At 41.3% G+C, this 13240-nt stretch overlaps 1 protein-coding gene across 4 annotated transcripts in view; it reads right to left on the minus strand.

Moving 5' to 3' along the window:
• Positions 1-13240, minus strand: part of DOCK1 (dedicator of cytokinesis 1) — a 371865-nt gene that overhangs the window by 309668 nt on the left and 48957 nt on the right. For all 4 annotated transcript variants that reach the window (XM_083740981.1, XM_083740979.1, XM_083740982.1 and 1 more), the window contains exons 2-3: positions 7428-7511; positions 1266-1306 (exon numbers count right to left, since the gene is read on the minus strand). In XM_083740981.1, the coding sequence (XP_083597107.1) occupies positions 1266-1306; positions 7428-7511 (125 nt within the window). The remainder of the gene's footprint in view (positions 1-1265; positions 1307-7427; positions 7512-13240) is intronic.

Here is a 13240-nt window from a genome sequence, read left to right on the forward strand (position 1 = left end):
CTCATTGGAGGACCATTATTAGAAGAGCAGAGGGGAAGTAGGATGGTACATATATTGATCAGTGGTGGACCTTAGGGTCTCAAATTTCAGCAGAGGCCTGTCTGATGCCAAAATTCAATGCCTGCTACCCCACTGCTCATGCGTCATTCTAAATACAGTGGTACCTCAGTTTACGAACTTAATCCATTCCAGAAGTCCGATCTTAAACCAAAACTGTTCTAAACCGAGGCGCACTTTCCCTAATGAGGCCTCCCGCCGTCGGTGCCCTTCCACTGTTCGGATTCCATTCTTAGACCAAGATAAAGTTCTCAAACCAAGACACTATTTCCAGTTTTGCAGAGTTTGTGAATCAAATTGTTCTTAAACCGGACTGTTCTTAAACTGAGGTACCACTGTAATAGAAGTAAAATGAAGTACAGTGGAACCTCGGGTTGCAGACGTAATCCGGGATGGAGGCACATCCGCAACCTGCAGCAATTGCATCCTGAGCGCCAAATCTGTGCAGGTGCCGGTACGATTTGGCACTTCTGCGCATGCGCAAAGAACAGACCTCCAGAACAAATTAAGTTCTTAACCCAAGGTACCACTGTACTGCCTAGGTCAGCCAACAAAGTGAGTTCAGCTGACAGGATTCCTATAAACTGCCCACTTACATTTTAATACCTATGGAGTTTCTTGAAAGAGAAGCTACTGAAACTCAATTTTAATATTAATTAAAATTAAAATTCACAACCAGCAAGTTATAAACTATTCCTCTTACCAACCTACAGTGGTACCTCGGGTTAAAAACTTAATTCGTTCTGGAGGTCCATTCTTAACTTGAAGCACCACTTTAGCTAATGGGGCCTACCGCTGTTGCTGCCGTGCCACCGCCACGCGATTTCTGTTCTCATCCTGAAGCAAAGTTCTTAACCCAAGGTACTATTTCTGGGTTAGTGGAGTCTGTACCCTGAAGCATCTGTAACCTGAGGTACCACTGTATTTCTATAAACAAAATATGTAAGTATGTGTGAAGGCTAACCACCACCCATTTTTGTAGTGAAAGACAGAAAATATCACAAAGCTACTTATTGTTTTTCAAAAAGCAAATTCTATTTCAGAGCAACCCATTATTTTAACAGCATTATCCACAAACTTTTTTTTCTAATTTACCTTTCAGGGAAAAGTTTCGAAAGGAAATAGAATATCTTAAGTAGTTACTATGAAAAAACCTAAACCATCAGACACAAAAAAGGAATTTGCTACTATGGAAACGAAATACTTACTTTTTTGGATTTTTTCCTTAAAGTATAACCTCTGTACCAACCTAGAAGAAAAGATTTCTTAATAAACTTTTATAAAGTAATTTGTAGACAACTGGAGTAAAATGGTACAAAGGCTTTGACCCAACAAACATCCAGGCTGCTGCATTCTGCATTAGCTGACACATCCAAAACAGCCTTCAAAGGTAGCCGCACAAAAAGCACATTACTATAATAATATATATTTTTTTGTTATTTATACCCCACCACCTGGCTGGGTTTCCCCAGCCACTCTGGGCGGCTCCCAATAGAATATTAAAAACACAAGAAAACCTCAAACATTAAAAACTTTCCTAAACAGGGCTGCCTTCAGATGTTTTCTAAAAGTCAGGTAGTTTAACCTGGCATAACCACAGGATAACCAGAATACTGTATACAGTCCTACATATGGCCGCATCATATATTTATATAAGTGGCATTACAATACCCACCATCTACCAGAAGTGTAAAAGAATGCTTTTCACCTGACCATATTTGGATTCTGTATGTCAGTCCTGTGGTCTGATTAATAGCACTAAAAACAGCTTGAAACATCCAGTCATTAGTGTTTATGCATTTAAAAATGTCTTTTATCTGCCTTGATTCTTCTGATGGTGATTGGTGGCCAAACCCAGTGAACAGAGCATGGATTTGCCATGTTGCTGCATGCAAGATTCTACCATGCACCTGGTGTAGACATTTCTGAAGGCAGCTTAAATATTTGATGCTTATGGAAGTGATCTGTTTGTTGAGTAGTGCAATGTGTGTGGCAGATATGCACAGATGTTCATGTTTCCAGTCCTGTGATTTAGAAAAACCAATAAACCACCACCATTAGCCATTTTGTGTGCTTAATCTAGCTGCTGCTGCTGCTGCTGCTGCTGCTGCTGCTGCTGCTGCTGCTACTACTACTACTACTACTTCTACATAAATCTGTATGCTACCCTAGACCTGTAGATCTCAGGGCAGTTCACAACATAAAATTACAATATATTTTTTAAAAAAACACAAAGTACACTATAAAAATAAGGACAAATAAACCAATAATCCTCCCTTCCACAACACGTATAAAAGCGCATCAGATGTCCATCAGCCCAAGGCCTGTTTAAAGAGGAACGCTTTCGCCTGGCGCCTAAAAGTGTATAATGAAGGTGCCAACTGAACCTCCCTGGGGAGAGCATTCCACAAATGGGAAACCACCGCAGAGAAGGCCCATTCTCATGTTGGCACTCTCTGGACCTCTCGTGGAGGAGGCACACGAAGAAGGGCCTCAGATGATGATCACAGGATCCGGGTCCGTTCATATGAAGAGAGGCGGTCCTTGAGGTATTGCGGTCCTGCACTGTTTAAGGCTTTATATACAATCATGTATATATTAGCTTTTCTGTGAATGGGTGCGATAAAAATTTCTTTCAACCCTACAGGGCAGCCTTTCCCATGCCTGTTTCTTCAGATCTTTGTTGGACTACAACTCCCATCATCCACGACCAGTGATGCTGCCATCAGGATGACAGGAGTTGTCTCTGCCTCCCCACCCCCACCCCCCACGCTTTTTATCCTGCAGTCCTTTTGACTGTGAAACAGCCTGGTGGGCAGGAAAGAAGAGATCCTATATCCTTTCTCAGGTATATGTGGGTAATTAGCTGAGGCAGACAGTCCCTCTACATAGCCTGCACAAAAGCATGGTTTTAATAGGAAGAAATTAGCGGTGTAGATACATAATGAAACAGAGTAGTCGTTTTTTATAATCTTTGTTGTAAAATTTGTCTGTGGCCTCTCCAGAGGATCAGTGGGTGGGGGAAAAGGACCCATATTTACTGAGAATGACAGGCAGAGCAGTTTACAATGCAGGTTCGCTTGCCAGTTTTGTGCTGAATTGGTTAGCGTTTGTATGGAAGATTCCGCCCAATTTGGCGCAGCACTATCACTCTTTGTGAATGACTATTATGTGTGATGGGTGTTGTTGTTTTTTTATAATTATTATTAAACAGTCACACTAAAGCAGAATGCGCTTGGTAGCAATAAAAGCACATAATGCTGATCGCTTGCAGGTGTGTTGTGGATCGGGGGTGGGGGTGGGGGTGGGCAGAGTGAATGAGAAATTACCTCTTTGTTTCCTTGCAATGACATCGTGCCTCCACAAATGTGAGAGATGTTTTGATGGGCTGAAATAATTATACTACAATGGGGTTGTCAGTGGGGAAGATTTGTAAAGCTAGATGAAGAAGGGGGAGAGGTGCTTATGGCACCTTTACTCCCAAGTGCTTTGGAGAAGGGACATTTGCACTGCTGTAGGCAATACAAAAAAACACCCACCCACAAAAACCAACTTGATAAAATCTACTAACTTAAATACCCATCCAGTCATCAGCAAATATATTTGTTTCATTTGCTATCTGTGATGCTAATCAGACAAACTGGTTTATCTGCTCCATCTGCGTTATAAGGCACATAAAGGTGTAGAAAGTGCTGCCAGGTACAGCTCATCAAAAGAAGAAGAAGAAGAGTTTGGATTTGATATCCCGCTTTATCACTACCCTAAGGAGTCTCAAAGTGGCTAATAATCTCCTTTCCCTTCCTCCCCCACAACAGACACTCTGTGAGGTGAGTGAGGCTGAGAGACTTCAGAGAGTTGTGACTAGCCCAAGGTCACCCCGCAGCTGCATGTGGAGAAGTGGGGAAGCAAACCCGGTTCACCAGATTATGAGTCTACCACTCTTAACCACTACACCACGCTGGCTCTATAAAGTAGGTTTATAAGCATCTGTCTAGCTGTTGGAACCGAGAGCTGCTCTGCACTGAGGGTAACTAAGAAGAAAAGGGAGAGATATTGAGCTGCAAAAGAGTTTTTGTTTAGCGAAGGAGGTCTTGCTGCCTTTCTTCTAAGAATACTTGGCCCACCAAGAATACCTTTCCCAGACAAACAAACACAGGGTTATGTCCCTATGTCTTCATTTAAACATCAAATCATAGTTTGAAGTTCTGGTATAAGAGCAATCTATGTTTTAAGCAAGCCAGTGTTTGCTGCCTTCAGGTGCAACAGCCAACTATGGTCAGTTTAGAAAATCTCTTCTCAGGTCCACTTTCACAGTTAATGAAAAGCCAGAGATTGACATTAAGTCTGAACGAAGACTGTACATCAATAGTTGAATTTATGCTGCTTCTCTATTTGCATATTTCATTGTCATGAGGCAGCATGCAACAGCTAAGCCTGGCTTTTGAAAATCGCATAAAACAAATGAGGTAGAGAGAGCATGCCTTTCACTATCAAGTGTGGTAGAGACCCCTTACTGTGCATTTTATGCAAGTAGTCTTTCTAGGGTTGTAAAGTGTCACTTGGAACAGCGCAACTGCATCCTTCATTTGTATCTGAAAAGGTCAGAGGAAAAAAGCAGGAGGAAGAGGAAGCAAACATACATATTGATGAGAAAGAAAATAAGGTCTCAGTCCTGAAAGGAGCAGGCAGGGAGCGGGGGAAGGGAGTGAATCAATAAAACTTATGCACCTGCAACTGTTAAGCAGCTGTGGTGTTTACTATTTACATCCAGGGGATTGAAAGCAGATCAAATATAAAGTCAGACAAGGAATGCTGAACGGTAGATAGAAATAAACACAGTAAATTCTTACTTTAGTTGTTCAAATGTCAGACAAGGACTGTGGAGACTTGGTTCAAAACTGAACTCTACTATGAAGCTTACTGGGTTGCCTTGGGCCAAGCACTCTCAGCCTAACTTACCTCACAGACTTCTGTGGGGATAAAACGGCAAGAATCCTGCCTTAAGCATCATGGGGGAAAGGTGTGATATAAATACAAAATAAATATTAATAAAGGATTATATAGGTCAAAGACAACCTTCAAATATTTGGGGGAAAGAGGAGATTATACACATATCGCTGTATATAAAAACTAATACTTCTTTAAATCCACTTCTTAGGAAACGTTCCCTGAATTCGGAAAACCTAATTAACTACGGGCCAGTTGCTAATTTCCCTTCCCTGAGCAAGGTTCTAGCCCTGAGCAAATGGTCGCAGACCAAATCCAGGCACTTTTGGAAGAAACTGATTTTCTGGATCCGTTTCAATCAGGGTTTAGGCCCAGTTTTGGAACAGAAACTGCTTTGGGAGCACTGTATGATCTCAGTCGAGAGAGAGAGACAAGGGAAACATGTCCCTGTTAATTCTCCTCCACCTCTCAGCGGCTTTCCATACCATCAACCATAGTATTCTTCTCAAACAACTGTCCAAACTAGGGGTGTGTGGCACCGCTTTGCATCGTTCCCAGAGGGTGTTGCTTGGGGAATGCTTTTCAACCCCATGGAGCCTTCAATGTGGGGTTCAGCAGGGCTCAATCCTATCCCCTATGTTGTTTAACATCTACATGAAACCACTGGGTGGGGTTATCTGAAGGTTTGGAGTACACTGTCAGCAGTATGCTGACATCACTCAGCTCTATTTCTCCTTTACATCTGCAGGTGAGGCAGTGGAAGTGCTGGACCAATGTCTTGCCTCGGTAATGGACTGGATGAGAGCCAACAAACTGAAGCTCAATCCAGATAAGACTGAGACATTGTTAGTGGGTGGTTCCCTAGACCGGATGGGTAGAAGATCGCCTGCTCTTGATGGGGTTACACTTCCTCTGAAGGAGCAGGTTTGTAGCTTGGGGGTACTCCTGGATCCTTTGTTGTCGCTCAAGGCTCAGGTGAAGAAGAAGAAGAGTTTGGATTTGATATCCCGCTTTATCACTACCCGAAGGAGTCTCAAAGCGGCTAACAATCTCCTTTCCCTTTCTTCCCCACAACAAACACTCTGTGAGGTGAGTGGGGCTGAGAGACTTCAAAGAAGTGTGACTAGCCCAAGGTCACCCAGCAGCTGTACGTGGAGGAGCGGAGACCCAAACCCAGTTCACCAGATTAGAGTGCCTTCCATCAGCTTCGGTTGGTGGTCCAGCTATGGCCCTATCTGGACAGGGATAGCCTAACTACTGTTGTCTATGCTCTGGTAACCTCAAAGTTAGATGGCTGCAATGCATTATACATAGGGCTGCCTCTGAAGACAGTTCAGAAACTGCAGCTAGTGCACAATTTAGTGGCCAGGTCGCTCATCAGAGCAAGACGGCTTGAGCATATTACAGCGATCTTGGTCAGACTGCACTGGCTACCAATTAATTTTTCGGGCCCAATTCAAAGCGCAGGTTTTGACCTAAAAAGCCTTGAACAGCTCAGGACCGCAATACCTCAAGGTATACCTCTTTCCATATGAACCTACCCAGATCCTGAGATTGTCTTCTGAGGCCCTTCTTCATGTGCCTCCTCCTCGAGAGGGATGACAACACGAGAACGGGCCTTCTCTGCAGTGGCTCCCTGTCTGTGGAATTCTCTCTCCAGGGAAGTTTGCCTGGCATCTTCCTTATGCACCTTTAGGCACCAGGCAAAAACGTTCTGTTTTAACCATGCCTTTGGTTGATTTGATTGACATCCTATGCCCTTTTTAAAATGGGGGGGGTGTTGGGGGGAGGGGTTATTGGGTTGTTGTTGTTGTTATTTTGATTATGGATTTTGTGGTTTTATATTTTGATTTTATTCTGTACACCGCCCTGAGACCAGGGGGTATAGTACAGTGTATAAATTCAATACATAATACATAATAATAATTAACTTCATTTTGAAAGGGACGCAAATAAAATATTGGGGTTTTTTTAGGACAGACCACACAGCAGAGACTTACAGTTTAGAAGATAAGTATCTTTTATATTTCAGCATTCAAAATTAACTCATTTTAATAGGACCTTGTATATTATCTGAAGTCTGAGGGTTTCTTAGGGATATCTTACCATTCTAACCGCTCAACAGATGCTACTAGAGATCCATACAAATTAAGCTGCACAAATATCAATCTTTGGGGGGGGGTTGCGGGGGAGGGAGGGAAAAAGAAAAATTTGCATCTTAGAAAGGTTATTCTTCAGCTATCACAAGCCTGCTCGTTTAATGTGCAGTAACTGTTAATTCTTTGCCCATTTAAATACTTCAATATTTCATTAGATTTCAAAATAGAACTCATCTGCTAAAACAGGCAGGCACATAAAACCCAAACGCTGACAGTCATGACGGGAAGAATAATGGTTACGGAAGAAACATTTGTTCCACTTGCCTTCATGTGTCTCCAATATGTGGACGGTGTCTCCTATTTGTAAAGACAGCTCATCTGGGCCCCTGGCATCATAGTTGTAGAATGCTAGAGAGAGGGAAAAGTCAAGTTTTTAGCATCAAAAATACTGCCAAAAGAAACCCACCAGCTAATTAGAATTTTTTAAAAAAAGTAACAGTTCAGTATTAGTTTGCCGGCATAGCTGAAACCACTATCTGTGTATAAGAAGCCCCTCTGGAATTTAACCAGTGTAACTGCAGGTATCACCACTTTTCATTAAAAAAAATGATCACAAAGCAATTATGGATTGAATAAGCAGCATCTTCTCCCGTGTGTTTCTCCAAGAGAGGCTCATTCTATGGATTGTCCTACCCTCTGAAACTTTGCGACGGAACACAAGATCATACAGAAAGAAGGAATGCTAAATGTATAAACTGGTCCTGTATTATTTATTCATTATTTACATTTTTAAGAAATGTGTGTCTTACTTCTCCAACTTGTATCATGATGCTCAAGGTGACAAGGACCAACAAAAATTAAAACCACCATACAAAATGTTAAATATGAAAAACAAGTTACATAAGTTTAAATTGTCAAGAAGCATTGAGCAAGGAGATGAATGGAAGTATTTAAGAGCTGGTTGTCACAAGTACTCCAAAACAAGAACATCTGTCCTGTGCCTAAAGTCTTTAATTAAAGGACCGATCTGAAAGGAAGTTCCAGAAGCTCAAGAGAAGGTTCTCTTCCACTGACCACAACACGGATGGCAATGAGATGCAGGCCAGAGCTTCTGACAAACGCGAGTGGATATGCAGGATCATATATGAGCTGGTGTTTTTAACATTATAATTACTTATAGTTGTTTTATTGTGTATTTCTCAATATTATACAACTCTTAATGGCCAAGGCATTATAATTGTGATATTCTTATCTGCAAGTGTGATGTTCTATTGTCACATTTAGTACTGTTATTTAGTTTTGTAAACCACTTTGGGATACACTTCAATGGAAAGCAGCACAGAAACTCAATCAGTCAAAATGGTTGTAACATTTGATACGTGCCCTAGAAAGGCCGTGAATGGAGCAGACAGGGTGCAAAGAGGAGAAAAGGGGAGTTTTTAAAAACCTAAAGCAGTTTTCTTTTTGTCCACACACGCTTCCTTGGGAACAGGTGCTGTTGGTGTGTCAACCTAAACTGTGCAAGAGCATTTCTCTGTTGCTCATTTGATTGAAGAGCTCTTACTAGGCAAGTTACAAGATTTCTAAATGTTGCTGTTTTCCTTAAATAACCAATGATTGTTTTGCCATTTCTCTTTCCACCTTGTTGTGCATTCTATAATCTGTTACTTTTTATTTGTACTCAGTGGGCCATAAGTAAAATAATATTGGAGCATGCCTAGCAACAGCTATCACATCCTGACTGCTTAAGAGTAGAGCAGAATCCAGGAGCACTCTAAAGCTATGAACCTAATTAATTCAGAAGGAATGTAAGTCCATCCAAAAGAGGGTGCCACCTAATCTAAGGATCAGCAGCCCTGTTGACCAGAAAGACTTCTGCCTTCTGTCTATTAAGTCTCAACCTGGTAGTTTACATTGAGATGTAGAATACTGACATCAAGCATCAGTTCATACTGGCTTGCTACGCGAGACAGAACCAATAATAAACAGTTGTTCCACCCAATTAAACAGATTCAACTTTATTTATTTAACAGAATATCCAAAGAGAAATTAAAGAACAAACAAGATTCATGAGTCTGCTCTTCAAAAAGGAAAGACCAAAAATACCCAGCAGATTTGAAACCATATAATGGACAGCTTTTGACAGTATTCATCTTCATATCATTAACAGTGTTTTGGTTTTATATATATGTATATATAAAGCTACATCAGCATTTTCTTCTAGTCGTTCTCTTTCGTTCTCTTATATTCTCACAGAATTTCATGAGAAGTGTGGCCTTGCCAACACAGCTCTAAATTAACATTTGAAATGGCACTATCTTTCTTTAAGAAAAAAAGAAAATAACACCCACTCTTCTTGGGACATGTATAGGAGACACACAAATTGCTACAGATGCATTTTTCAACTGACTCACTTCCTTGTTTACACACACTTTACTGCAAATTTCAGAACACAGATATTTGCAAGAAACAGCCTAAAAGTTTGTGTGCTGGAGAAGAGAAGGGGGAAATAGGAGACATCAGCACTATATTAGAGGAGCTGGGAAACTGTGGGGTGGGAGATTTAAATGCTGCAATAGAATCAACATAAAAATAAAACTGCTAACTGATCTACGATGCAATTCTATACAAACATAGTAAGCCCACTGGTACTTATTTCCATAATGTGTATAGAAAGGTTGCAACCCTAGTTTCCCATATACTACAGCAATTCATATTGTAAACCAAGAATCTTTAACTTATGACCCTCCAGATGTTGTTCAACTCCCATCAGCCTCAGCTAGAATGGCCAATGCTATAGGCTGATGGGAGCTGTAGTCCCGCATCATCGGGGGGGGGGGGAGGAACAGGTCACAGGTTAGCCACCACTGATACAAACCATGTAAACTTTGCACATAGTTTACATGTGCACATTGTACTTCCACTGCAATTAAAACCGTTAGAAGTAATTATTTTTAGTATTAAAGACAATATCTTTTTCTCCCTTTGGAAATAAATAAACCTAATATTAAAATACAGCATTCAAAGGGGGGAAAAACATACTGTAATGGCTCTTCAGCAGGTATTCTAAAACATAAAAAATAAAAGTAAGTATTCTGTCACTTCTGGAAGAAGAGAACAATAACACTGGATATAACCTAACCCAAGGTTTCCCATGGGACGCAGGTGGTGCTGTGGGTTAAACCACAGAGCCCAGGGCTTGCCGATCAGAAGGTCGGCGGTTCGAATCCCCATGATGGGTTGAGCTCCCATTGCTTGGTCCCTGCTCCTGCCCACCTAGCAGTTTGAAAGCACGTCAAAGTGCAAGTAGATAAATAGGTACCGCTCCAGCGGGAAGGTAAACGGCGTTTCCGTGCGCTGCTCTGGTTTGCTAGAAGTGGCTTAGTCATGCTGGTCACATGACCAGGAAGTTGTACGCTGGCTCCCTTGACCAATAAAGCAAGATGAGCGCCGCAACCCCAGAGTCGGCCACGACTGGATCTAATGGTCAGGGGTCCCTTTACCATTAAGGTTTCCCATACTTGGGTTTCCAGCAGTTTTTGGACTACAGCTTCTATCATTCCTAGATAGCTGGACCAGTGGTCAAGGATGGTGGGAACTGTAGTCCAAAAGCTGCTGGAAACCCAAGTTTGGGAAACCCTGATCTAACAGTTAAGAAATTCTGTGCTTGGAGGCACAATACAGACCAACCTTTGGCCAAATTTATTTGACAAAGCACTTGAAAGGGGAGATTAATAACAGCTTCTCTCTGCTGACTGCTTATTTTATTTATGTTTAAAAATTATAGACTGTTTTTCACTAGTTTGTTTTAATGAAATGACAGGCCATCTGTGTTTTTTAAAAATTCATTACCATACTACTGTATAAATGTGACTTACAGGGCAATCCTAAACATGTCTACTCATCAGAGGCAAGTCTCACTTTCAGTGGGTCTTTCTCCCAACAAAGCATGCCCAGGAATGTAGCTTTGGTTCTTTCTACTCTTAGCCATAGATACAACAACGAAGGACCAATGGAAGAGGGAATTCAGATGTATTTATAGTCCATACATAAACTCTGCTTCTGAGTCCACAGGTTTGGTACCATCAATTTATCCAAAAATAAACTCATGTGATATAAATATATGGAGTTGCCCACAAACCTTTCATTTCCAAATCACAGCCCACTACTAAGTAACATATAATAAAGGCATCAGAGCAGAAGCAAATTGCACTGGCCTGTAGAACAGCGCTACTCAAAATGTTGGCCCGCAAACCAGTGCTAGTCAATGAGCTGCCAGTTCACAGTGACTCCACCACAACCCAGGTCTGGTGGGATGCTTGAGGGACCAAACACGGTACCAGTCCCTGGCACATGGGGCAGGGGGAGGAATTGCCAGCCCACAACATCAGATAGTTGGAGAAGCACTGCTGCAGAGCACAAAACTAGAACTCCCAAGCCCACATATAACTGTCTCTGATTCTGATTCAACACTCAATCTACAGGATTATGAGTAAGAATGCTAGTAAGTTCATGGCAGTTTGATGCAGACACTCATTACAGCACTTTGCTCTTCTGACAGACAACTCCTTAAATACAATAAACCAAACAGCAATCAGATCGGAGCTGTCAGTCACTTTCCGTGCTGAACTCTTGATAAATTAGGAACATTGATCTAAGGAACTCTGCAATGGGATTTTAATTAAAAGTCTTTTTAAAAGCCAACTTGTGAGAGATATGACTGGGAACATACAAAGCTCAGCAAAGTTGTTTTTTGTTGTTGTTTTTTTACTTGAAGCAGTCCCAAAAGAGAGAATAAAGCAGAAGATCTAATTATCTTTGGGAAGGGAAATTGCAACTGCAACTGCAACCATTTATAAGAGCAGTGCTGATTTATAATAAAGGTACAAACCCCATGTAATCTAAAGTGCACTGTAAAGAAACACATGCAAAAGCCTACACCAAATACCGGAGGGCAGGCCTTGCACAGAAAGCTGTATCAGGAGGTGAGTCTGATTTGATATTTTTTAATAATCATAATCATAAGGTTGTTTTACAGCAGTAATATTTGTTGAATTTCTTTTGAGTGTTTTATACCCCACTCCAGTCTCCAAAGAGGCTCCCAGATTGCAAAGTGTTGGGTTTTTTTTAAAAAAAAGAAAAACCAACATGGAAAACATTAAAAAACAAACAAAAATAAATAAGAACAGCACAACTTTAGCATGTTCAATATTAAAAACAAGGAGAGATCAAGAACAAAGCAGGAGATATAAAAAGCCTAGGCAAATGAAAATGTCTTAAAATAGACTCCAAAAAGATTTGGGGCATCATCCTAGAGCCAGGTAGCCACAGTTTAAAAGATCCTAACTACTTATTACTAGTGACCTGCCTCACCTTAAAGGCAAGGAAATCCAGAGGAAGATCCTAACGTTCAGGCAGCTCCAACTGGAATTGGCAATCCTTCAGTTAACCTCCCATTTACTCCCATTTGTAACCTATCCTACAACCTTAAATCACATTCAGGAAGCACTAGTAATAGCCTCTGTGCCAGAGATGGAATGCTAGCAAATAGTCCCTGAGGGACCCAACATAGGATAGCAAGCCTAAATAGGACCCCCAAGTTGGTTGGTTTTTTAAATCACAATGTAGGAACTCTTTGGAGACTCATAAGCCAGTGACAAAGGTGTCTTCTGGCACTTCACATTTCTTTAACTTGTTTATGAGTAAGTCATGTGAGACAATGTGATATTGGAATCTAGGTATGTCACAGCTGCAGTGTTTCTTCCCCCCCCCCCACACACACACCCTTTCACTCAAGTATCTTATGTATACGTCAGAGCCTTCCAAACTGTGTGTCGTGACACGTTAGTTTGTTGGCTGTAGTGTGTAGGTGTGTCACACGAACGATCTCGACACTCCTTCCGGAGCTGGAAAGGGGTTAGTTTAACCTCCACTTTGCTAGTAAAACTGAATTACTGTGTCGCAAAATGATGCATGTCTAGAAAGTTTGTCACCAACATGAAAAGTCTAGAAAACTATGGTATACGCCTATAAGCCAGACATATTTGCTCCATTAATACCCTTTCTGGTATTGGTATGGATGCTAGATTGAATGACGTATAGTTCTTCAGATTAAAGAGATAATGGTTAATGGGTGA

The sequence above is a fragment of the Podarcis gaigeae genome (assembly GCF_964106915.1).
Source record: "Podarcis gaigeae genome assembly, chromosome: 5".
Classification (NCBI taxonomy): Eukaryota; Metazoa; Chordata; class Lepidosauria; order Squamata; family Lacertidae; genus Podarcis; species Podarcis gaigeae.